General features: G+C 42.4%; 1 protein-coding gene across 2 annotated transcripts; it reads left to right on the top strand.

Moving 5' to 3' along the window:
• The first annotated feature begins 2,819 nt into the window (after positions 1-2,819).
• On the top strand, positions 2,820-23,966 carry LOC105905185 (transcription termination factor 1-like). 2 transcript variants are annotated; one of them, XM_031583748.2, is made up of 9 exons: positions 2,820-4,037; positions 16,910-17,095; positions 17,322-17,400; positions 18,293-18,417; positions 20,379-20,580; positions 22,370-22,456; positions 22,873-22,938; positions 23,250-23,335; positions 23,604-23,966. In XM_031583748.2, exons 1-9 carry the CDS (start codon positions 3,374-3,376, stop codon positions 23,732-23,734), a joined length of 1,626 nt encoding a protein of 541 aa, XP_031439608.1. In that variant the 5' UTR covers positions 2,820-3,373; the 3' UTR covers positions 23,735-23,966. The 2 variants fall into 2 exon arrangements, with proteins under 2 accessions (XP_031439608.1, XP_031439607.1); XM_031583747.2 differs by lacking the exons at positions 16,910-17,095; positions 17,322-17,400; positions 18,293-18,417; ... (3 more) ...; positions 23,250-23,335; positions 23,604-23,966 and adding exons at positions 4,424-4,609; positions 4,879-4,957; positions 6,024-6,148; ... (3 more) ...; positions 8,082-8,167; positions 8,403-8,768 and having other exon boundaries at positions 2,844-4,037.
• Positions 23,967-27,442: the final 3,476 nt, after the last annotated feature.

The raw sequence follows: 27,442 nt of genomic DNA, 5'->3' as shown, positions 1-27,442 counted from the left end.
CCCCTCTCCATCAGCGGGGAGCCTGTGGAGAGGGTCCCCCGTTTTAAGTATCTGGGGGTGCACCTCACTGAGGACCTAACCTGGACCCTCCACACACAACACCTGACAAAGGCATTGAGGCAGCGGTTGTACTTCCTTCGGAGGCTGAGGAAGTTCAAGGTCTCCCCTCTCATCCTGAGGACTTTCTACTCCTCAGCTGTGGAGAGTGTCCTCACAGGATGCATCTCCGTCTGGTACGGAAGCTGTACCGCCCAAGACCAGGCCTACCTACAGAGGGTGGTGTGCTCAGCTGAGCGGACTATTAGAGAGTCCCTACCCACGATGAATGATATTTACCACAAGAGGGAGGAGTCGAGGGCAAGGAATATCATGAGGGATGAGTCACACCCCAATGCCAACTTCTTCACCCTGTTGCCGTCGGGTAGACGCCTCCGCACTCTCAATTCAAGGACTGAGAGACTTAGGAGGATTTTTTACCCACAGGCTGTGAGACTATTGATCTCAATTTTAGTTACTCACTACGTTTTTAATGCAGCACTCTTTCCTTATTTCATTTATTTTTTGCACAGTGTGGAGCGTAGACCCTTTTAGATTTTAACTACATGTTCGTGTATGTGACAAATAAAGTACTTGAGCTTGAACTTGATGTACATGACAGATGAACAGTTCAAAAAAAGTTTCAGTTGGTGCTGGTGGTCAGTCAGACTTGCTACAGGGATGGATAAATCACATGGAGTGCTGGTGAGTATTCACAGAGAATGTTGTGATATCTTGTTTACAGTCATCCTGAGAATAAAAAACGAATAGTGTGAACACATGAAACTGAAATGCTGATATTTACCAGTTCACATCAGTCAATGACCTCACTTGCATGACTATTTGGTCAGCCAAACCTTGCGATGGGTATTCATTTGCTAGCCTATGTCATGTTCATTTTGAAGTAATGAGGATAAGGGAATCTTAGGCTACATGTATTGTGACTAGGTCTGTCGTTACCTGCGTCTGGTTACCTCAATAACTAAAGAAACTGTAAAAAAAAAAAATAAATAGTGTTTGTACAGTCAGTGTTTTACAGCTAGCTCCACCTCCAGCAGTAACATGCTGCTTAATAAGTCCAGGATTTCGCGGGCCTTTTTTGTGATAGTTGCGGCCTAAAATTCCTGATTTCGCGGGAGCTTTTCCAAACAGTTGCGATGAAATTTGCGGTGTTGTTTAGGTGTTTGTTGCGATGAAATTGCAGGAGCAAGTGAAAGTTGCGATAAAAAAGTTGCGAATTTCCCTCTTTGTAATTATAATTGAGTTATTGGTTGAAAAATAAGTAATTAATAAACAAACATTCATTAAAGAACAAAACCATTGATAAATGGCCCCCTAAATAACCTTACCAAAATGCCAAAACAAAAGATTACGAGGACTACCGAAATTTAGCAAAATAGGCTGTTCTGCCCTCTGCTTCTTTAGGCCAGCAAATGTATGCTTGTATTGTTGTTATAGAAACGAACAGAAGTATAGTATTGGACTTTTACTTTGACATCATTAAAATGTTCGTCTCGTGAGAATGGCAACAGCTGTTAGACAGTTATCTAGAAACATATGCTAGTTACGCATGCTCATGGTAAACCTTGTGTTATGCTTTCCCTCGCACCCTCGAAAACAATGACTACGTGTTTTGACTGTTTCATACTGTGATAAACATGGTTAAGTGACCTAAATATTATTTCCATGAACTGTTAGTGTTAATTATTAGTAAAATATAGCGATATGACAGTTATTCATTCATAATTCCCTTAATGGCTAAGGTTAGCACTTGTTAGCCAGCTGTGCTGTAATCTGTTGTTGCTCTGATTCTTGATGTAACGAGTATAATAGTAACTTGCTGTGTTTAGTATACCTTCTAAGTATTTTCTGTATTACAGTTTCACTCATAAATTTCACCTGACAATCAATAAAGTAGTGTACTCGAGTTTGGCTGTCTGTTTACCTACATTAACGCACTGGTGGTGTAAAACACGTAGCGGGAACAGTACATAGGCTTTACTTATCCACAACGAAGTGCACCTGTTGGTATTACAAAAGGACCACCAGTAAGACTGAATACTATGTTATGAATGTTTCAGCCTTCACGTATAACGGAAAAAAAACAGCCTGTGTCACTGATCTGTCTGTCTGACGTCCTTCCTGCGTTTCTGCCGTTCTCATTCTATGCAGATCAATCTTTTTGCTATCCTTGTTGAATTATTTTATCCGTATAGGTGTTTATGTTGTTCAATTTCATAAATTAATTTAAAGTCGTCCAATTTCAAGTTATCCATTCTTCAACAATAGCTGCTACCTTATCTTCAAACTGAAAGTAATGTTAAATCTCCATGGCAACAGCTCTCATGGGTTTGGGAAATAATCGGATTCATTGCTTCCTTCATTATTCACAGCAAAATAAATAATTTTCATTACATTTCATTGATGTATTACCAGACTCTATGTAAAAAGGGCCACGCACACCTCGCAGAAAATTATAAAAATTGAAGCCAGATCTATTTCTGAATTCTCTGAGGACATGGGCTGCGTTCTGTTTCCACGTCTGGTGTAGCCATTCTCAGAACTCTGCTAGTGTCTGCAGGGCAGAATTTCCGCCCTTGGTGTAGCCGCGGAAGGGAGAACGTTTTGGGAGATGACAATGATTTGTCAAATTTGCGGGGAAGGTTCGGTGATGTGTTAAAATCTACTTTTACTCTCGGTGAAAACTGGTAGTTTTACTTAACTAGGATTTTTCTGCAGGACTTTTACTTACATTGCTTGTTACATTGCTGAAATGGTAAAGGGTCTGAACCACTGATGACTGATGATATGAATGTATCTGCTTGCTCAGCTGCTTGCTTCCGATTCTATCTGCCCCAGATACAACTCCATACCACGAGGTGGCGGTAAGATACATGTTTGTGAAAATGTACCAATTTAGAGTCATCGCCGAGAAACACCAATTCACATGGGTTAAGTTCTATTGGTGTGTTTGGGTTGTCGGAGCAGAACAACAACGCTTTATATATTTAACTACACACTTGCTATACTAGTTTTGACTACATAATGTATAATGTCGCTTACATTGTGTGCGAAAAACATATGCCTAACTACTGTCTGTAAATTCCTAACTAGGTTAACGTTAGCGTAAACATTAGCTAGCTAGCTACGTTCAAATCACATACCCAGCCATTGAACAAGCATATCTTGCTCGGAGGAGAAAATACAGTTGTGGTTTCGGACTCTCAATTTGACTAATTTAATCATAATGTATTATCAGTTTTAAGTGGCACAAAGATTCATTGAAGATATGTGAATTTCCATGGTCCTTTATTTACGCTGTTAGAGAGGGAAAACTATGCTACTTGAGGTGAACATGACGGAGGCAGAGATGGTCTTTCATAAAAAGAAGAAGAACAAGAAGCAACTTTTAGAGGAGGTGGCGGAGCCCGGCAATCCTCATGAGACAACCACTACGGGAGTCAACTCTCAAAAGAAACATAAACACAAAAAGAAGAAAACAAAAAGTGAGAAAGATGACTGTAGACCCGTCGAGGGCCTGTGTGACACAAGAGAAGGGCAAAACGAAACGAAAAGAAAACACGATGCAGAGAACGTAAGTGTGACACAAGAGGCTGCAGATGCTGCAGATGCTGCTGCTGCTCAGGAGAGAGAGGTGAAGAAAAAGAAGAAGAAGAAAAGGAGAATTGAAGAGCCAGACCGTCCTGGAGGGAACACAGAAGCAGAGGCGGCACTCACAGCGGTGCAAACCAACCTTGAACCAGTCCCCCAGACACGAGTGAAGCGCAAGGCGAAGGTCAGAAAGACACACACACAGCCTGCTGCAGACGCACACTCTCCCACAGACGCACGGCTTCACCCAGATGATGTGCTGGACATTGACGAGGCCACCCGACAGGAGATCCTGGAGTTCCTGCCTAACTTCACGTTTGGCCACGTCGTCACAGTGCATGGGGCCATCAAGTACGACCTGCCCCGCTTCAGGGTATACAAGAAGCAAGGTGAGTAAGCAAACTTTATTATGGCCATTGGGCGTATCCAAAGCCTGCAATGCACTGTGAAACAGGGTGATTAAGTGTGCATTTTCAGAGGGGAAGCTTATCTTCCTTCAGGCCATTGGGAACATGTGAGGCCTGCATCAGTTTTATGTATATGTTGCCCAGGACGTTTTCTCAGTGCATAGTTGCATGATTCTGGTATGGTATGTTATGACATTCTGAGTTAAACATGTCATACTGGGTTCATGTGTTCTCCATCATCATTTAGATTTTTGGGTGGACTGTGTTTGAGAAGTTGAAGGACCACTGACCATTTGAGGGATAACTTCAGTCATGTGATCCAGGGTTTTTGTGTTTACTGCTTTCTCTCCGCCCCCACCATGCCACAGGGATCCCTCTGCGAACAGGGCGGTTCACCGCGGCCGAGAACAAGCAGCTAAAACAGAACGTGAAGGACTTCCTGGCCGTTTCCGGGATCGACAGCGAGTTCAAGCTTTTCAGACCCACACGCTTCCCAGATGAGACGGTTACCATCCGAAGCCTGAAGAGGAAGCTCAACTTCCTCATGTGTTTATGTGAGTATAGATATCAGATGTCATGTCATGTATGAGTATGAGACATGTGAGTGAGTGACACGGGCCGAGTTTGTTCGGTGAGTGTGCCCACTGCCGCCATGCCGACATTACATTTGTTTTGAGATGTGACTTGTCAAATTGTATCAAGTGACTGGAAGTTAGAGGTGTAAAACAGTCCAGCCTGCAGTGAATGGTGAATGGTGCAGTGAATGGTGAATGGTGCAGTGAATTGTGAATGGTGCAGTGAATGGTGTCCTGTCCCTGAACAGGCGCTGGGATCCCTCGTTGCTGGAACAATATACTCAACCGAGCTAGGAGGTTCTGCAACAGGGAGAATTACAAGGGGAGGTAAACACAAGCTTCTCAACAACGGGTTCTCTTTATAAAGAAATGTGCCTGTGCCTCAGGTTACTTAAAGTTCCCCTAACCAGGTGAGCAGCACAGTGAGGTTCAGTGGGTGTGTGCGCGTGTGTCTGGTTTAGAGCATGGATCGGGGCAAATTTTTTCTGTCCAAGCCCGACCCGCGTCCGACAGAGTAGTAACCGAGCCCGGCCCGAGTCATTCAGCCATTCAAATATTTTTTTCCGAACCCGAAACAAGCCGACGGAATCAATTTCTCAACTGTTCATACTAATGCCACATTTACGTATGTTTTTTATGAATAGCCATAAACTCGGGCATCAACGGATAAATGCTCGCTCACACCAACAAGCGTTGTTAAACGTACAAGCGTGCACAAGAAGGCCAATAAGCATATTTCAATTAAATGATTCACATTCCAAGAACGTGTTGTAAAATGGTGCGGCTCCTTTAAGAGCAGCACGTACAGGGTGGGTGTGCTAGAGAGAGAGAAGGGTGATGCTTATTAATAGTTTGGATTTAGCGACAGGAGCTAAAAACGTATGTGCTGTAACAGTGTTAACCAGTGTGTGAAGAATAAATCCTCAGAAAGAATACAGTGGGCATTTGTTTTCTAACCAGCAGCAGATGGAAAGGTAAGGGAATTAACCGCGAAGTTAAAAACATGTAATACTAGTCTCCCCTGCAATCTCCAACTACAGTCAGAGACAGACAGCAGGAAAGGTTAACAAACGGAATGAAATAGCCCACACATTACACACGCTATGCCTTAATAAAACTCACGTTATATGCTAAACCAAAGGAGGCACAACAGACAAGTCTTACCATTGAAGATCTTTTTTTTTCTTGAAAAACTATCTACATAGTCCAACCATCGAGGTTTAATCCATATCCATCCTCTGGTTTGGTTGTTATGAAACTGCTGCGTCATGTTGGGGGTGTTTCATAAGTGTTATGACTCTGTATGTGTGTGTGCGTGTGCGAGTGTGTGTGAGAGCAGCATCATGTTGGGGGTGTTTCATCAGTGTTATGACTCTGTGCCCCTCATCCGCAGGTTTACAGAAGATGAGAACAAGGACTTGAAGAAACTGTATATGCTGCATGGGACAAACTGGACGACCATATCAGACAAGATGGGCCGCAGTTGTGAAGCCGTGCAGAGACGCTTTAACGGGATGTGTGAGTGATCAGATACACACCAGAACATCCATAGTGTTAAAGGTTCAGTCCGCGATTCTAATCCCATACACTTCTTGTCAATTTCAGCTAATTGCTCCTCATGGTCCTCTAGCTGTCCTTTCAGTGTTTGCTCTGAAAAGAAATCTAATTCGTACAGAGTAACTTGTAAATGGCAAACAAACAGTGAATTCCAGCCATAAAACATTTCCAGGCAAGCAATCCATTACTCCGGGGTTAGGCTGGAGGGGAGGGGTATAATGTGACTGGCGGTCGAGCTTAAATATTAATAACGAATGAGGTCTGTGAATACTGACCCTGTCTTGCTTTATGCTTTTTCCCCTTCCTGTCTCTCAGCTAAGGATCGTGGGCCATGGTCAGAGGCAGAGTTTAAGGTCCTCCTGACATGCTTACACCAGCAGCTGCTGAATAGGGCTGGAGGAGAGGGCGGCGACGGGTCTGCGGTCGTCCAGAAGATGGACTTGTATAAGCAACTGGCCTGGAGGCCTGTGGCCAAGCAGGTCCCGACTCGCAGCTGGAAGCAGTGCAAGCACAAGTGGTGAGAAAGCTCATGTGACAGTCACATCACGATGCACACAAAACATGTTCAGTTCAGGTACATTTTGCTGTGACGGGCTGAATAATCCATGAGAACATACACGACACTAGCAAGGAACAGTTTTCCTTCAACACGGAGACTATTGGCAGATCCTGCTTCCGTCTGAAACAGCTTTGGTGTGTGTGTGTGTGTGTGTGTTTATCCTTGCCTTTGTGAGCTGAGAGTAACCTCCCTGCCTGTGTTGTGTAGGATGACTTACCTGACGGGTAAAATGAAGACTGGTGGAAAGATCCACGGGAGGAAGAGCATAGAAGGGCAGATCCAGCTGATCAAAGCGTATGTTTCAAACTGTTACTCTGGTTACCTGTAGATCCAGCTGATCAAAGCGTACGTTTCAAACTGTTACTCTGGTTACCTGTAGATCCAGCTGATCAAAGCGTACGTTTCAAACTGTTACTCTGGTTACCTGTAGATCCAGCTGATCAAAGCGTACGTTTCAAACTGTTTCTCTGGGCACCTGTAGATCCAGCTGATCAAAGAGTACGTTTCAAACTGTTAACCTGGTTACCTGTAGATCCAGCTGATTAAAGTGTATGTTTCAGACTGTTGCTATGGTTACCTGTCTGCCTCCTTGTCCTGGTCCTCTTTCTCGTCCTCCTTGCCTCTGTCTGGTAGACAAAGACAGATAACCACTAACTCTCATCCAAATAGACACTTCCTTAAGCCTCACTTCTCTCTTCACGTGTCTTGACTCTCATTGAAACAGCTGCTTTGAGTAATACTCCAGATGGCATTCTCTATTGAAATACCTCTGTCTGGACATTCAAGAGATCCTGCTTGTGTGAGAGTCTCCTGGTGATCACCTTATTTCTGAAGTTAACCCAGTTTCTGTGTGCCCCGCCCAGGATCAATGAAATGGCTGTGGAGGAACCTGGAGACATTGTCTGGGATGACCTCACTCATCTCTTTGGGTAAGGGGCTCATGTTAGCAAGTACATGGGAGACTGACAAGTACAACGCTTCTGTTCTTGAGTGCTTGTTACTTCCTGTCCTGTTAAGGTCATAATCAATATGGGTTGGCTTATTGGCCCTAAATATGCGTTTGCATTGAAACTACTGTTTGACCCGGCTGTTAGACTACCTGTTTATGCACAAGAATCGTGTATTAGTGTGATATTTGAGTGAATCGTGTGTTAGTATGATATTAAGTGAATTGTGTGTTAGTGTGATATTTGAGTGAGTTGTGTGTAAGTGTGATATTTGAGTGAATCGTGTGTCAGTGTGATATTTGAGTGAATCGTGTGTTAGTGTAATATTTGAGTGAGTCGTGTGTTAGTGTGACGTTGAGTGAAAGTTTCCTGTGATTTCTCTATGAAGCAACACCCCACCTGTCTACTTACAAATGAAGTTCCACCAGCTGAAGGTGACCTATGTACCAGACTGGAACAGAAAGTCTTTCTGTGGTGAGTACTGACCCCTGCTGGTTCATCTGGTATCTCTCTCGGTCATGTCTAATACTGTTGTCTGTTTTCTGGCGGAGTATGCAAAAGTGACCTTGGGTTTGAGAAAAGCACTACATCACGAAAACAGCAACTTCACATTTGTTGTCTTCTTCCCTTCTCCTCTGCTTCTCCACCTTCTCCTTTCTTCTGTCTTGCTTTTCTTCTTCTCCCTCCCTCCCTCTGTCTCTGATGGCAGACATCATTGATTTCCTGTATGAGAAGACCCTGCCAAAGCTGGAGGAGGACCTGAAGGGCTGTAAGGATGATGATGATGAGCCCGCAGAGACGCGACACTCTTACAAGCTATCAGAGATCTTCCCCAACCTCTGAAACACCCCAACGCCACCCCCACTCATCACCAGAGAGACAGGTCACTTTTACAAGCTGTCAGAGATCTTCCCCAACCTCTGAAACACCCCAACGCCACCCCCACTCATCACCAGAGAGACAGTTCACTTTTACAAGCTGTCAGAGATCTTCTCCAAACACTGGCAATCTCCCCAATACCACCCCCACTCATCACCAGAGGACTTTGGGGGGTGTGTGTGTGTGTGTGTGTGTGGGGGGGGGGTGTATTACTCTTACTTGCTGGATCAAAGATCTTCCCTGGTCTTGGAAAATCCCCAACCCTGACCCTACTCGCCTAACCGCCTCACTAGGGGCCGTGAGAAGTTTGAAACGCCAGTGACTGAATTAACATTTATTTGCTCAGGCCTTTTCCAAAGAAATTCAGATGTATTATTTTCAGGAATGTAAATGATTGAAGAAAATATCAGCTTTGTTTCTGGAAACTGATTATGTATTTGTATGCACTAGTTAAATAGTGAATCAAGGAGTTTTTAACCCAGTGTTTGTTGACCATTTTGTTTTATGTGAATTTTCTACTGGTCACCAGTAAAGAAAGACATTAGGCATTTTCACCAGAGTTTTACTTCATCACAGAGTTTCATCACCGGTTAGCCCTTTGCCATCAAACTGTGTCTGTCACAATCGGGCCGGTCATATAAGCATGTAACGTCTGCCGTAATCTCATATTAGTTGTTGGAGCTGTAAGGGCTTCTGTGGCTTGACTATTAACAATCAATATAATAACCAGTGTGGGTAAAATATTAGTAGAATATTAACAATCAGTAGAAACACTAGGATGTTCATGATAACAAGCTATTAAGACTACTATACTACTACAAAATGATTGACACTATTGATATGGCCACTCTGTTTAAATATGTATCAAGTCTGGGCCTAGGGATATGTTGGGTGACTGAGGGGTGACTGAGACACAGTGCCCTCCACAATTATTGGCACCCTTAGTGAATATGAGCAAAACAGGCTATGACAAAATATGTCTGCTGTTTATCCTCTTGGTCTTTCACTCAAAATATTCACAAAAATCTTACCTTTTCATTGAAGTAAAATTATTGAAAGAAAAAAAAACAGTTGACATTAAATAAATATTTTTCCCCAAAACATGTGTGCCACAATTATTGGCACCCCTTAATTTAATGTTTTGTGCAGCCTCCCTTTGCCAAGATAACAGCTCTGAGTCTTCTCCTATAATGCGTGATGAGGTTGGTGAACACATGGCACGGGATCTGAGACCATTCCTACATGCAGTATCTCTCCAGATCCTTCAGATTCTGAGGTCAACGCTTTGAGACTCGGCTTCAGCTCATCCCACAGATTTTCTATGGGGTTTAGGTGGGGGGGGACTGTGATGGCCATGGCAAAACCTTTATTCTGCGGTCGGCGAACCATTTTTGTGTTGATTTTGAGGTGTGCTTCGGATCATTTTCATGCTGGAAGGTCCAACCACGGCCCATTTCAAGCTTACTGAAGGGGGCTGTTAGGTTTTCATTTAATATCTGCTGGTATTTGATGGAGTCCATGATACCATGTATCCTAACATGATGTCGAGGGCCTTTGGAAGAAAAACAGCCCCACAACATCAAAGATCCGCCACCATACTTCACATTGGGTATGGGGGTCTTTTCTGTATGGCTATGTTTCTGTCTACGCCAAAACCACCTTTGATGTTTGTTGTTGTTTTTGGTCTCATCTGACCATATAACTCGGTCCCATTGAAAGTCTGACTTACATTTGGCAAACTGTAGGCGCTTTAGTTTGTAGTTGATTGACAGCAGAGGCTTTTTTCTGGCAACCCTCAAAAACAACTTGTGGTGATGTAGGTGGCGTCTGATGGTAGTTTTGGAGACTTTCTGACCCCAAGACTCAACTCACCTCTACAATTCTCCAGCTGTGATCCTTGGAGATTATTTTTCCAGTCGAACCATCCTCCTCACGGTGCGTGGGGTCAATGTACACACACGTCCTCTTCCAGGCTGATTCTTAACATCTCCTGTCGCTTTAAACTTCTTAATTATTTCCATGATAGTGGAAATGGGTATTTTCAACTCTTTACAGATTTTCTGTGTTCTTGGGTCTTTCCCATAGTGATGAATGACTCATATTTGTACGCCAGTGGAACAGGAAGTCATGGTTGACCTCTTAAGAGTTAAAAATGTAAAACATGACTGGAAATATACTTCAGTTAGATTTTAATTATAAGATTTTTCTAGGGGTGCCAATAATTGTGGCACACATGTTTTGGGGAAAAATATTTATTTAATGTAATCTAATCTTATCTAATATTTTGAGTGAAAGACCAAGAGGATAAACAGCAAAAGACCAATTACAAGGAGACAACTTGTCACAAATCAGGGGGAGAATTAAAAGATCTCTGGGGAGAACGGAAATGTCCATATGAAGTATTGGACAGAAAAGAGGGTAACAAAGAAGAGGAACATCACAGAGGACTCATCATCAGAGGAGAAAAAGTGTTTCTGGTTCATAGTTGGCCAAAGGAGACTAAGGCTCAATCTGATTGATTTAACAAACGGTTGGATACTTTTATGTTGACTTAAGGTGTTGAGTCCAGTTAGTTATATATTCTCTGTTTGATAATCCAATGTGACAATTTACCCAAAGTTTACCCCCTCATAGGGCAAGTTGTAACAAGTGCAAACTCTTAAGATAATGGTTTCAAATTTTCACTGAAATATAAATAATAAATATAAATAATAAATATAAAATATGGGCCCCAGATTAAAATCTTTCACTTGGTCTTTTAACATTTTTAACATTATGACATCTTGTTTACAGTCACCGTGAGGACAAAAGAATAGCGTGGGGACACATATTGCACTCATCCCCTACTGAAATGCTGGTATGAGAGCAATCGTTTACATTTACCAATTAACATTAGCCAATGACTTCACCTGCAATGACTATTTGATCAGCCAAACCTTGCAATGGGTGTTCAGGTGCTAGCTTAGGTCGTTTATTTTGAAGTGTATCTGTGATGTTGTTATAAATAAAACAGTGCTGTATTTAGCCACATCTTTGAAAGTAAAGACCAAACGTCGGAGGCAATAGTCAATTTAACAGATTTTACTGACGAACTGGCATAAAGGGAAAATATCCCCAAAATGTTCTCATGTATACAAACTACAGAGCAGGTCAAGAAAGTCAAGAAATAAAATTCACCGCTGAGGCGCTGACATCTCAACACTGAGCAGAGAATGAGGGCAGACAGGTAGCTTGTATAGGCCAAAATGTAACGAGGCTCAGGCGAAAACAGTAACATACAGATCAGTCTCAGGTGAAGTAAGAAATGTATACCAAAAACAAGTCCTGAGGACCCCTTATGGCTCAAAAGGGAATGACACCCTCCAGAATCCTTACAGATAATAAATGTCTGATGTGACCAGAGGTATTGTTCACAGGGTCAGTTCTTCTTCAAAGAAACATTTAGCCAAAGCCATTACTCACCATGTTGAGGTAAGGGAGAAAAGACGTAGACGTAAAGTGCGTAGACAAATTGCCTGAACAATTAAGCAAAAAAAACATTAACCCAAGCCAAGCAAAAATAAGGATGTTTTTGGTCCTGTGCGAAAAATAGTATATGAATCCACATGTACATTTTTGTTGCTACTGTAGTTGGATTTCGTCCATGCATTCATGTTCATCAAATTCCTTTAGACATAAGAAACCACAGTCTCCGCAGCAGGAGAGAATGAAGGGGTCTGAACATGCAGGGGTACACTGGTCGGAATCGGCGTGTTTCCGAAGATGTTTGGACTGGATACTTTTTATACATACGGTCCGTATCCGAAATATGAGATATATTGTGAATATCTTGAGTCAAGAAGACATGTTTTCTCAGTTAGCCGTAGTGGATATGTTCAAACCAGGACTCACACACACCAAGATGATCTAAACACTTTCTATGCACGCTTTGAGATAGGGGGCGAAAACTAAAACTCAATGCCAGTCATGGCCGACATGATTGCCAGTAACACCGAACCCCCTTTCACAGTCAGTGAGAGTGATGTGAGGAGGGTGTTCAAAGGGGTAAATGGGAAAAAGGTGGGCCTGCTGGGCCTGACCTGATCCCTGAGAGGGTTCTTAAATCCTGTGCTGACCAGCTAGCTCCAGTGTATACCAAGATCTTCAATACATCCCTGGCCCAAGCTGTCGTCCCATCTTGCTTTTTAAATTAAAACAAAATGAAACCATCATGTTTGAGCGATTACCGTCCAGTGGCCCTTACATCAGCAGTGATGAAGTTCTTTGAAAGGTTGGTGAAAAATGATATCTGCACCTCCCTGCCCAGCTCGTTTGACCCTCTACAGTTTGCATATAAAGCAAGCAGAAGCAGAGTCGATGCCATCTCCAACCTTCGGCACACGGGTCTAATCTCAGAAAACAACGAGCAGGCCTACCAGAACCAAGTGACAGACCTGGCACTGTGGTGTCAGTCCAACAATCTGGCCCCAAAATGTCTACAAGACAAAGGGAATGGTGGTGGACTTCTGGCGGAAGCAGGACAGCGGGTACACCCCCCTCTCCATCAGCGGGGAGCCTGTGGAGAGGGTCCCCCGTTTTAAGTATCTGGGGGTGCACCTCACTGAGGACCTAACCTGGACCCTCCACACACAACACCTGACAGTCATCTAGGCAGCAGTTGTACTTCCCTCCAGAGGCTGAGGAAGTTCAAGGTCTCCCCTCCCATCCTGAGGACCTTCTACTCCTCAGCTGTGGAGAGCGTCCTCACAGGATGCATCTCGGTCTGGTACATAAGCTGTACCGCCCAAGACCAGGCCTACCTACAGAGGGTGGTGTGCTCAGCTGAGTGGACTATTAGAGAGTCCCTACCCACGATGAATGATATTTACCACAAGAGGGAAGAGTAGAGGGCAAGGAATATCATGAGGGATTACTCACACCCCAATGCCAGCCTCTTCACCCTGTTGCCGTCGGGTAGACGCCTCCGCACTCTCAATTCAAGGACTGAGAGACTTAGGAGGAGTTTTTACCCACAGGCTGTGAGACTATTGAACTCAGTTTTTAATTCAGCACTCTTTCCTTATTTTATTTATTTTTTGCCAGTGTGGAGCGTAGACCCTTTTACATTTCACTACTACATGTTCGTGTATGTGACACTTGAGCTTAATGTAAGTATGTACATGACAGATGGACAGTTCAAAAAAGGAGAATTCACATTGAGTGCTTGGTGAGTATTCACAGAGAATGTTTTCTATATTACATTATACCGTGTGAGACGCTTAGCAGCATAGATAGCAAGTATGATAAAAAAAATCACTATGGTAAACGTTAGTTACAGAAACTTCAGAGTTAACCTATTTTTAGCACTGAAATATGTGATAATCTAATAAATATTAAATATGGGCCCAAGATTAATACCCCGTTTACACGATGGGAAAACGCATATATTTTCATGCGTTTTGGCCTTTCATTTACACAAAAACGGAGGTTTTATCGCGGAAAACGACCATTTCTAAAAACTCCGGCCAAAGTGGAGATTTCTGAAAACTCTGTTTTTGTGTTTGCGTGTGAACTAGGTCAAACGGAGTTTTAGGTTCTCAAACGTCACAGTATGCGACTAAAAATGCATCACATCATGTGAGCGTCCTATTGTTTACAGTTAGTTTGCTTACTGATCATGGATGCTGTTAAGGTAGTGCTCATTTATACGTTAATGCAAACGCCTGTTTGTATTTAGAAACACAACTGCTTTTCTATATGGAGGAGTACAGGCGAAGAACTGCACGGAGGTCAGCAGTCTTTCTACTGCTTTCACTCCCAAGACGTAGGCTACATTGCCTGCCAACGTCGCCGCCGACGGTTTTGGATCCGACCAGGGCGAACTGCTGTCTGGTGGGAAAACTTAGAGAAAAAAGTCGTCCTCCCGGACGAATGGTATGAGAACTTCCGAATGTCGCGCTCATCACTACTGTCTCTTTCGGAGTCACTGCATCCCTCCATAGAAGGGCGTATGTATGCGGGTTCATGTAAACAGAAACTTTTTTGAAAACGACCTTGTGTGTACGACGTTATTTTTGAAAACAGAGGGGCAGAAATATTCGTTTCTGTAAATACCTGGCTATGTGTAAATGTGGTCTAAGATTGTTCACTCATCTTTAAAAAAAAAAATTGCATTGTGATATCTTGTTTACAGTCATCCTGAGAGTAAAAAACGAATAGTGTGAACACATGAAACTGAAATGCAGGTATTTACGAATTCACATCAGTCAATGACCTCACTTGCATGACTATTTGGTCAGCCAAACCTTGCGATGGGTATTCATTAGCTAGCCTATGTCATGTTCATTTTTAAGTAATGAGGATAAGGTATCTTAGGCTACATTTATTGTGACTAGGTCTATCGAGTTTTCACCGAGAGATAAAGAGGGTGGTGCAATAAACGTAATTAAAGTGAGATAAACTTAAGTTAAGATCGTTACCTGCGTCTGTTTACCTCAATAACTGTAAATAAACTGTAGAAAATAGTGTTTGTACTGTCAGTGTTTTACCTCTCTCTTCTTCTGGTCTTTGATGTAGCACCCCATTTATATCAAAGAGAAGTCAGGGTATCAAATCTGCTACTGTTCCTGTATACAAAACTGCAGTTGAAGTAATTACAGCTAGCTCCACCTTCAGCAACTACAACAGTAACATGCTGCTTATGCTACTTCAGCATTCATAATCTAAAATGTCATAAATAATAAAATATTTGTATTAACTAGTTTACTAACTAGTACTTTCACTAGTACCGTCTGATACGTGTACTACATTTTTTGCTGCTAATATAAATTTAATCTCGGTGAAAACTGGTAGTTTTACTTAACTAGGATTTTTCTTGCAGGACTTTTACTTACATTGCTTGTTACGTTGCTGAAATGGTAAAGGGTCTGAATACATATTAAACCACTGATGACTGATGATATGAATGTATCTGCTTGCTTCCGATTCTATCTGCCCCAGATACAACTCCATACCACGAGGTGGCGGTAAGATACATGTTTGTGAAAATGTACCAATTTAGAGTCATCGCCGAGAAACACAAATTCACATGGGTTAAGTTCTATTGGTGTGTGTGGGTTGTCGGAGCAAAACAACAATGCTTTATATATTTAACTACACACTGGCTATACTAGTTCTGATTACATAATGTATTATGTCGCTTACATTGTGTGCGAAAAACATATGCCTAACTACTGTCTGTAAATTCCTAACTAGGTTAACGTTAGCCTAACATTTGCTAGCTAGCTACGTTCAAATTACATACCCAGCCATTGAACAAGCATATCTTGCTTGGAGGAGAAAATACAGTTGGGGTTTCGGACCCTAAAGTTAGCATTTCATCTAAATAATAATTTAACTAATACAATTTTCATTTAAGATATTATGTACTATGAAATACGTTCTCAGATGTCTCTTCCTCTCTACATTTTGAAGTAAACTGCAGATCAGTTTTAAGTGGCACAAAGATTCAGTGAAGACAAGTGGATTTCCATGTTCCTTTATTGACGCTGTTAGAGAGGGAAACACTACTTGAGGTGACCATGACAGAAGCAGATCTGGACTTTCATAAAAAGAAGAAGAGGAACAAGAAGCAACTTTTAGAGGAGGTGGCGGAGCCCGGCAATCCTCATGAGACAACCACTACGGGAGTCGACTCTCAAAAGAAACATAAACACAAAAAGAAGAAAACAAAAAGTGAGAAGGATGTCTGGGGACCCGTCGAGGGCCAGTGTGACACAAGAGAGGGGCAAAACGAAAAGAAAAGAAAACACGATGCAGAGAACGTAAGTGTGACACAAGATGCTGCAGATGCTGCTGCTGCTCAGGAGAGAGAGGTGAAGAAAAAGAAGAAGAAGAAAAGGAGAATTGAAGAGCCAGACCGTCCTGGAGAGGACACAGAAGCAGAGGCGGCACTCACAGCGGTGCAAACCAACCTTGAACCAGTCCCCCAGAAACGAGTGAAGCGCAAGGCGAAGGTCAGAAAGACACACACACAGCCTGCTGCAGACACACACTCTCCCACAGATGCACGGCTTCACCCAGATGATGTGCCTGAAGCGCCTGTGCTGGACATTGACGAGGCCACCCGACAGGAGATCCTGGAGTTCCTGCCTCACTTCACGTTTTGCAACAGCGCCATGGTTCAGTGTGTCATCATCTACGACCTGCCCCGCTTCAGAGTATACAAGAAGCAAGGTGAGTAAGCAAGCTTTATTATGGCCATTGGGAGTATCCAAAGCCTGCAGTGCATAACTTCAGTCATGTGATCCAGGGTTTTTGTGTTTACTGTGCTTTCCCTCCGCCCCCACCATGCCACAGGGATCCCTCTGCGAACAGGGCGGTTCACCGCGGCCGAGAACAAGCAGCTGAAACAGAACGTGAAGGACTTCCTGGATGTTTCCGGGATCGACAGCGAGTTCAAGCTTTTCAGACCCCAACGCTTCCCAGATGAGAAGGGTACCATCCGAAGGCTGAAGAGGGAGCTCAACTTTCTCAGGTCTTTATGTGAGTATAGATATCAGATGTCATGTATGAGTATGAGACATGTGAGTGAGTGACACAGGCCGAGTTTGTTCGGTGAGTGTGCCCACTGCCGTCATGCCGACATACATTTTTTTTTTAGATGTGACTTGTCAAATTGTATGAAGTGACTGGAAGTTACAGGTGTACAACAGTCCAGCCTGCAGTGAATGGTGAATGGTGCAGTGAATGGTGTCCTGTCCCTGAACAGGCGCTGGGATCCCTCGTTCCTGGAATCCTATACTCCACCGAGCCGGGAGGTTCTTCAACAGGGAGAATTACAAGGGGAGGTAAACACAAGCTTCTCAATAACGGGTTCTCTTTATAAAGAAATGTGCCCAGACAGACATTTTGATGTGGCCTCAGGTGACTTAAAGTTCTCCCACCAGGTGAGCAGCACAGTGGGGTTCAGTGGGTGTGTGTGTGTGTGTGTGTGTGTGTTTCTGGTTGTTATGAAACTGCAGTATCATGCTGGGGGTGTTTCATCATCGATATGACTCTGTTAGGGTGTGAGAGCAGCGCTATGTTGGGGGTGTTTCATCAGTGTTATTGATAGAGATAATTTCGAAACACTGTTAATGACTTAAGAATATATTACACCATTAAAGTGCCTTTTATTAATAATTACCTTGTATGAATCATGTGCTTATGTAAGCAGGAACATGGCTTTTCTGTTTTTCTGTGTGTGTGTAACTTAGATTGTTAGGTGCCACTTAGTCTGCATATGTGCAAGAGCATGTTTGAGACCAGAGGTGATAAGAAGGGGCGAACTGACATCTTTACAAGACAGAAAGCATAGTATGATATCCTCGGACGCCAGAGACCCATCACGTGGTTATCCCTGCTGATGTATTGTTTTGGTGCCAAAAAACGCTAAACTTCTATCTATATAAACCTTGTATGATGTGTTTAATATTGCTTCTCTCTCATCTGCTGCCGTCTGGGAGTAAGCCCGGGCTCCCTCTCTCTCTGAGAGAGGGCCCGTGCTTCTCTCTGACCTGCTGGGACATGGGTGAGCCCAACGAGCTTGTTGTTGTTGTTTAATAAATATACTTATATAAATACTTACATGAGTCCTGAGGTGAATTTTCCCCTAACAGTTTTGACTCTGTGCGTGTGTGAGAGCAGTATCAGGTTGGGGGTGTGTCATCAGTGTTATGACTCTGTGCCCCTCATCCGCAGGTTTACAGAAGATGAGAACAAGGTCTTGAAGGAACTGTATATGCTGCATGGGTCAAACTGGACGACCATATCAGACAAGATGGGCCGCAGTTGTGAAGCCGTGCAGAGACGCTTTAACGTGATGTGTGAGTGATCAAATGCGCACCAGAACATCCATAGTGTTCAAGGTTCAGTCCGCGATTCTAATCCCATACACTCTTACAGCAGATACACGCATTACTTCAGGGTTAGGCTGGAAAGGAGGGGTATAATGTGAGTGGTGGTTGAGCTTAAATATTAATAACCTTTTGCCAGAATTGTGGACTGTACCTTAAAGCTAATTTTCTGAATGGCAGCCAGCTAGACGGACAGTACATACAGTGCCCTCCACAATTATTGGCACCCCTAGTGAATATGAGCAAAACAGGCTATAAAAAAATCTGTCTTTGCTGTTTATCCTCTTGGTCTTTCACTCAAAATATTCACACAAATCTTACCTTTTCATTGAAGTAAAACTATTGAAAGAAAAAAAAACTGTTGACATTAAATAAATATTTTTCCCCAAAACATGTGTGCCACAATTATTGGCACCCCTTAATTTAATGTTTTGTGCAGCCTCCCTTTGCCAAGATAATAGCTCTGAGTCTTCTCCTATAATGTGTGATGAGGTTGGTGAACACATGGCACGGGATCTGAGACCATTCCTACATACAGTATCTCTCCAGATCCTTCAGATTCTTAGGTCAACGCTTGTATACTCGGCTTCAGCTCTTCCGACAGATTTTCTATGGGGTTTAGGTCGGGGGACTGTGATGGCCATGGCAAAACCTTTATTCCGTGGTCGGTGAACAATTTTTGTGTTGATTTTGAGGTGTGCTTCGGATCATTGTCCTGCTGGAAGGTCCAACCACGGCCCATTTTAAGCTTCCTAGAGGGGGCTGTTAGGTTTTCATTTAATATCTGCTGGTATTTGATGGAGTCCATGATACCATGTCTCCTAACAAGATGTCGAGGGCCTTTGGAAGAAAAACAGCCCCACAACATCAAAGATCCGCCACCATACTTCACATTGGGTATGGGGGTCTCTTCTGTATGGCTATCTTTCTGTCTACGCCAAACCCACCTTTGATGTTTGTTGCCAAAAAGCTTTATTTTGGTCTCATCTGACCATATAACTCGGTCCCATTGAAAGTCTGACTTACATTTGGCAAACTGTAGGCGCTTTAGTTTGTTGTTGATTGACAGCAGAGGCTTTTTTCTGGCAACCCTCCAAAACAATTTGTGGTGATGGAGGTGGCGTCTGATGGTAGTTCTGGAGACTTTCTGAACCCAAGACTCAATTCACCTCTGCAATTCTCCAGCTGTGATCCTTGGAGATTCTTTTGCCAGTCGAACCATCCTCCTCACGGTGCGTGGGGTCAATTTACAGATAGGTCCTCTTCCAGGCTGATTCTTAACATCTCCTGTCGCTTTAAACTACTTAATTATTTCCATGATAGTGGAAATGGGTATTTTCAACTCTTTAGAGATTTACTTGTGTCCATTTCTTGATTTGTGCAGCTCCACAACTTTCCGTCGCACATTGTCCACTGTGTTCTTGGGTCTTTCCCATAGTGATGAATGACTAATGGAATTTGGCCTGTGTCACCTCATATTTGTTCGCCAGTGGAACAGGAAGTCATGGTTGACCTCTTAAGAGTTCCTTATCAAACAGGTGAACTTAAAAATGTAAAACATGACTGGAAATATACTTCAGTTAGATTTTAATTATAAGATTTTTCTAGGGGTGCCAATAATTGTGGCACACATGTTTTGGGGAAAAATATTTATTTAATGTCAACAGTTTTTTTTTCTTTCAATAATTTTGCTTCAATGAAAAGGTAAGATTTTTGTGAATATTTTGAGTGAAAGACCAAGAGGATAAACAGCAAAGACATATTTTTTTATAGCCTGTTTTGCTCATATTCACTAGGGGTGCCAATAATTGTGGAGGGCACTGTAAACTGATAGACACAGGGTAGGTAGACATTAAAACTAATGCAGACGACTGAGGTCTGTGAATACTGGCCCAGTCTTGTTTTATGCTTTGTCACTTCCTGTCCCTCAGGTGAGAATCATGGGGCATGGTCAGAGGCAGAGTTAAAGGTCCTCCTGACGTGCTTACACCAGCAGCTGCTGAAGAGGGCTGAGCCTGGAGGAGATGACGGGTCTGCAGTCATCCAGAAGATGGACTTGTATAAGAAACTGGCCTGGGTGCGTGTGGCCAAGCAGGTCCAGACTCGCAGCTCGTTGCAGTGCAGGGTGAAGTGGTGAGAAAGCTCATGTGACAGACTGTATCTATTCAGGAAAAGTACTTGAATTCGAAGTACACTAACTAAACTAAGTAAATTGTAGAGACAGAGCAGCATGTTCATTTCACCTTCCATGTTTATTTTGACGTTATAGCCTCTCGAGCACAAGCTACCCCCAGTGCCATGGCAACCGTCTAAAAACTTCAGTTTCCCCTGTCCACACTACAAGTCCAGTTTTCAAATGTATCCACCTAGGGCAGCGTTTTTGAAAAGCATGGTTTTCAGTGTTGGAATACGCCGTTTTAAAGTAAGGGGTGTCGTGTATTCCTACCAGACTATTTAACGGGATGCTATGGAGCAGTTAACCTGGATATTATAACTATCCTAGCTATCTCTAGCTTAGGGAACCATCTTAACAGTTTGCAGTTGCTTGTGTGTGATTAACTCATGTTAATATGTGTGAATATGAACTCGTGAACATAAACTCGTTAATATGAAGCTGCACAGGCACCCTGAGGGGTAACCATAGTAACCCAGGAACCCATGTTCGCTGAAAAGTTTAATTTCCCAAAATCAGCTCACCAATAAAAGACAGTCTTGAATTCAAAGTGATCACAACTTTTAGGAAGGGCTAAATGGAGAAATATTTATGAGTTTCTATATTTACCCGGGTTAGTTTGCTGTAACCTCGTGAACCAAAAGCTCTAATTCTAATTTTAACTCGTCATCCATGGTGGAAGGAAGGACGCAGGCTCTTTCTTCCCTATTTTAGCTGCACACTAAATGACACTAATGGGCGGGGTTAGGCGCTAATTACGCTGGTAAGGCGTCGACACATTCAGATGAGGTTCTTGTTTGATGAATACGATGCAAAATACCATGCGCTATATGCGGGTTGGCAAAGGCGCAGATTGCGCTGCGGTCGCAATGTTAGTAAATGAGGCCCTGTGTGTCTGATAAGCAATCCTAACGATACCCTTAGATGGTGTGGCTAAGCCAACTACCAACTAACCATGAAAATATATAACAGTTATGTTCGGTAAACAAAACATGCAATACATGTTTGGAAAAGTGTTGGCGGATCCGACGTAGATGAGGCAGAGAAGAGATGAAGATGTCCGTAGATGGAGAAAGTTGTCTTGCTGTGATGTCTTTGTTTCACTGCAGTTGAGGTCGGAGGATTTGATCGCTCGCTCCGTGCAGTTTCAGCGATTTCTGTTGTCGTGCTTTGTTCCCGTTGCAGTTAGCTAGCAGGTCTATTGTTAGCTGCTTTTGCTAAACTTACTTCGTCTCAATTAGCAGTTTGTTGACTATTGAGAGATCTTAGGCGTTTGTCAGCCGTAAGACAGAAGTGAAAGTGTTCTCTCTGTTGCGAGAGAACAAAGAGAGAAGGTCTTCGCTGGTTGACGGTGGAAGGAGAGAGATGCTGCAGGCGATGCCTGAGGTGAGAGGAAAGGTGTGTTCCTGGCAACACCAGTGGAGAGAAAGAGTGTTTTGATTTCAGCGCTGCTTTAAAGGGAAAAGTTTTCCTTGTTTGCAGCCAATGCTGTCTTAATGAAATGTTGATAAGAAAGTTAAGGTGATAACAGAATTGTGGGTAATGTAGTCTATGGTGGGACTACACCTACAAGAACATAGACGAATCTAGCATGGAACAGTTTTCCTTCAACACAGAGACCATATGCAGATCCTGCTTCTGTCTGACACAGCTTTGACCTGTGTGTGTGTGTGTGTGTGTGTGTGTGTGTCCTTGCCTTTGTGAGCTAAGATAAACCGTGTTGATGCTCTCCCCGCCTGTGTTGTGTAGGATGACTTACCTGATGGGTAAAATGAAGACTGGTGGAAAGATCCACGGGAGGAAGAGCATAGAGGGGCAGATCCAGCTGATCAAAGTGTACGTTTCAAACTGTTACTATGGTTACCTGTAGATCCAGCTGATCAAAGTGTACGTTTCAAACTGTTACTATAGTTACGTGTAGATCCAGCTGATTAAAGTGTACGTTTCAAACTGTTACTATAGTTACCTGTCTGCCTTCTTGTCCTGGTCCTCTGTCTCGTCCTCCTTGCCTCTGTCTGGTAGACAAAGACAGATAACCACTAACTCTCATCCAAATAGCCACTTCCTTATGCCTCACTTCTCTCTTCACGTGTCTTGACTCTCATTGAAACAGCTGCTTTGAGTAATACTCCAGATGGCATTCTCTATTCAAATACCTCCATCTGGACATTCAAGAGATCCTGCTTGTGTGAGAGTCTCCTGGTGATCACCTTAGTTCTGAAGTTAACCCAGTTTCTGTGTGCCCCGCCCAGGATCAATGAAATGGCTGTGGAGGAAACTGGAGACATTGTCTGGGATGACCTCACTCATCTCTTTGGGTAAGGGGCTCATGTTCGCAAGTACATGGGAGACTGACAAGTACAACGCTTCTGTTCTTGAGTGCTGGTTACTTCCTGTCCTGCTAAGGTCATAATCAATATGGGTTGGCCTATTGGCCTTAAATATGCGTTTTGCATTGAAACTACTGTTTGACTACCTGTTTATGCACAAGAATCGTGTATTAGTGTGATATTTGAGTGAATTGTGTATAAGTGTGATATTTGAGTGAATCAAGTGTCAGTATGATATTGAGTGAGTCGTGTGTTAGTATGATATTTGAGTGAAAGTTTCCTGTGATTTTTCTATGAAGCAACACAACACCTTTCTACTTACAAATGAAGTTCCACCAGCTGAAGGTGACCTATATACCAGACTGGAACAGAAAGTCTTTCTGTGGTGAGTACTGACCCCTGCTGGTTCATGTATCTCTCTCGGTCATGTCTAATACTGTTGTCTGTTTTCTGGTGGAGTATGCAAAAGTGACCTTGGGTTTGAGAAAAGCACTACATCACAAAAACAACAGCTTCACGTTTGTTGTCTTCTTCCCTTCTCCTCTGCTTCTCCACCTTCTCCTTTCTTCTGTCTTGCTTTTCTTCTTCTGCCGCATTGTCTCTCTGTCTGTCCCGTCTTCAACCGCCCTCCCTCCCTCTGTCTCTGATGGCAGACATCATTGATTTCCTGTATGAGAAGACCCTGCCAAAGCTTGAGGAGGACCTGAAGGGCTGTGAGGATGCTGAAGAGCCTGCAGAGACGCGACAGTCTTACAAGCTGTCAGAGATCTTCCCCAACCTCTGAAACACCCTAACGCCACCCCCACTCATCAACTTTGGGCGCGTGTTACTCTTACTGTGTGAGAAGTTTGAAACGCCAGTGACTCTTTGTGTCAAATGAGGTTCAAATTAAATATTTTCAGGAATGTTAATGATTGGAGAAAATATCAGCTTTGTAATTTTTTTTCCTGACACAGATTATGTACTTCAATGCACTGTTAATGGGTTAAATAGTGAATCAAGGAGTTTATAACCCAGTGTCTGTTGACGATTTTTTTTGGGTGGATTTTCTTTTGGTCACCAGTGGAGAAAGACATAAGACATTTTCACCAGTTTTACTTCATCACAGAGTTTCATCACCGGTTAGCCCTTTGCCATCAAACTGTGTCTGTCACAATCGGGCCGGTCATATAAGCATGTAACGTCTGCCCTAATCTCATATTAGTTGTTGGAGCTGTAAGGGCTTCTGTGGCTTGACTATTAACAATTAGTATAATAACCAGTGTTGGTAAAATATTAGTAGAATATTAACAATCACTATAAACACTAGGATGTTCATGATAACAAGCTATTAAGACTACTATACTACTACAAAATGATTGACACTATTGATATGAGTTACATTATGGGCACTCTGTTAAAATATGTATCAAGTCTGGGCCTAGGGATATGTTGGGTGACTGAGGGGTGACCATGATAACTATCTACACTCATGCCCACTGAAGGGGTGACAGAGATAAACGCTGAAGGCCGCAAAAACCTTCCCTGATAATTCCTGAACAACCAAGAACAAAGAGTTTTATTCGGATCAGGAAAGATGAATGTTTTTCTCTCTCACAAGCCTACAAATCAGACACAACACTTGGTTGAGCTGTAAGGGCTTCTGTGGCTTGGTTGAGCTGGAGGCCCTAGGGGCAGATGTCCTTCTCTGAGGATTATGGTATGTTCATATGATGTGCGTGTAATTTTTTTTTAGCAAACTCTGCTGCTCATCCCCCAAATGCATGTTCCTTACAAATGTGGCACCATTTAAAAGGGAAATAAACAGGCTTTCCAACGGTATAAGATGTATTGCCGAGAAGCAGTGTTACAACAAAGAAATAATCTACCGAACACAAATGTCCTTACTTTTTGTGCTATGTTTAGATTATATAATTATATAGATTAAGGAAACGGGTCATGTTTATATGTGTGTGTGTGTGTGTGTGTGTGTGTGTGTGTTTATATGTGTGTTATATATACAGTGCTAAGTATTTCCCCCCTTCCCGATTTCTTCTATTCTTGCATATTTGTCACTAGGGCTGAACGATTTGGGAAAATAATCTAATTGCGATTTTTTACCAAAATATTGCGATTGCGATTCGATATGCGATTTTTTTTTATCCTCTTTTTCCCCCCAACAAAACGTAATGAATGATTTAAATATGACCAACACAGTATTAGATACATTTAGTGTAAAATATTCTTTCCCACACTTTACATTTGTATTTAACTGCTCATTACAGAAACAAGAACAACAAATTGGTGGCTTTGCCACTGTGCATTTAAGTAATTTAAAAAAAGTAATTTTAAGTATAAACACTAGGCATGCACTTTTTAAACACTGTGTGCAAAATGTACCATCTTAAAAAAAAAAAAAAAAATATTATTATTTTTTTTTTTTTTTTTTGTGACCACGTTTTTTAATCGCGAACGTTGCGGTTAGAAAATCGCGTTCTATCATATCGCGATTAAATCGCAAATGCAATTAATCGTTCAGCCCTATTTGTCACACTTAAATGCTTGAGCACCATATCTGCAATTGTACGTCATAGAACTTGTGGCATTTTGAGTATCCAGTCCAGTATCCATTTGTTAAAGCAGCAAAAACCTTGCAAACACCACCAACAACCCAGTTGACACTGATAGAAGTTTGCCAACACACTAAATGTGGCAGTATAGCTGGCAATGTCATAAAGGTTTTTCTTCCAATTTTGCAGGGGGTTCCAGCCTGGTACACAGAATTACAGAATTGCGTATCCTTGATGGCTAGTGGGAAAGACACAGGTGTTTATCTGGCCTTCACATGACCATATGCCATCAAAATGAATTTGAGGATGGTACCAAAACTAGTTGCCTATAAAACCATACATCAAAAAGTGTCAAATTGTTGCATAGTGTTGCTTTAATCACTGTTCCAGTCTTTCATTTGGTGTACATTGGGCTTAGACCTCTGTACCCTTTAGCAGTCTGTCTTTCAGGGGGCAGCTTCTTTAGAAGAGGAAGTGGATGCTTTCCTGTCTCTGCTTATTATGGTTGTTGGACCTCTGCAATTCAGTGTACAAATTGGTCATGCAACATGACAATGCATTTAGCATTATTTTGATTCAAACGTAAAGGTCAATGCTTGTTTTTTTTGTATAGTTTTTCTCTGTCGATCGTGAATCGTCCCTAGTAAAAATTTGGACACAAAAAGATCTTAATCTAGGGCTTAGGATGAAACATGCAGAAGTTTCCCTTCAATCAGTGATACAAAATGCCCATCAGTACATACACACAACATACTCTGATTGCAATTGTAAAACACTATGGAGCTTTGTCTTTGATATGGATATATTCTGAGAAAGTTTGCTTTTCCCATTTAATTTTCATTCCTTAATTCTATTCAGAATTAAACATGCCATTAATTCAATTAAATTCAATTCAATTTATATAGCGACATAACAATACAATTGTCTCAAGGCACTTTACAGAGCCCAGAGCCTGGACCCCCTTAGTGCAAGCACAATGGCAGCAGGGACAAGGAAAAACTCCCTGTTAGTCAGGAAGGAACCTTAAGCAGAACCACGGCACACAAGGGGGAACCCATCTGCTTGAGGTCCGCCGGGTGGAGATAGGAAGGGGGGAGGTTTGTGTGGCAGAAGGGGAAGGGAAACAACAAGTGTTGTACACGGCATGCATTTGGTAGATGTACGTAATATATATACAGACATCCGGTGGTATATACATGATACAAACAAGACCAGTTTAGTAGGTATACACTGTGCTCATAGAGTTACTGTTACAGGAGTAAAGAGAGTACGAACAGAGAAACATGTCGGTGGTGGCAATAATATATACTGTATATATAAATGCTAGCATAGGGTATGGGGTAGAGTAAGTGTACAGCAGTACGATGGCGGTGAGTGCAGTTGGCCAAGGGTTTCTACAGGTAGATCGGGTGGAGAGACTACAGCAGCGTCCCATAGCGAAGATAGTCTAGATTAGGAGAGAAAGAAAAAAAACAGTGAGTGGGTAGAGTTGGGCTTTCCATATGCTAGATGAGGAGTAGCAATTAATGGCATTTGTGATTCATAATCCAACCTTTTCAAGTTATATGCAATTACTTGTAAGATGTAATGTGTAATGTCTTTTTGTAGTAAACCAATCAGATAATGTAATAAACACAGAACATGTGGACTAATAAAGAATAAAATATAAATGTTCACATATGTTTAACATTTAACAGATAGAAGATATGTGCAAATTTTAGATTAACATTAACATGCCACAGACGTTCTGTCACTTTGTTTACCTTCAGCCAGTCCCTGGATGGTGCCTCTGAGTAGTCCCACAAGGCAAATACATGTAATTTAAGGGGGAAATACATGAATTTAAGTGAGATAAACTTAAGTTAAGATCGTTACCTACGTCTGTTTATCTCAATAACTGTAAAGAAACTAGAAAATGAGTGTTTGTACAGTCAGTGTTTCAT

This window comes from Clupea harengus, chromosome 17 (genome assembly GCF_900700415.2).
Source record: "Clupea harengus chromosome 17, Ch_v2.0.2, whole genome shotgun sequence".
NCBI lineage: Eukaryota > Metazoa > Chordata > Actinopteri > Clupeiformes > Clupeidae > Clupea > Clupea harengus.
The sequence above is the reverse complement of the archived record's forward strand: the minus strand, read 5'-3'. Positions and strand labels throughout refer to the sequence as shown.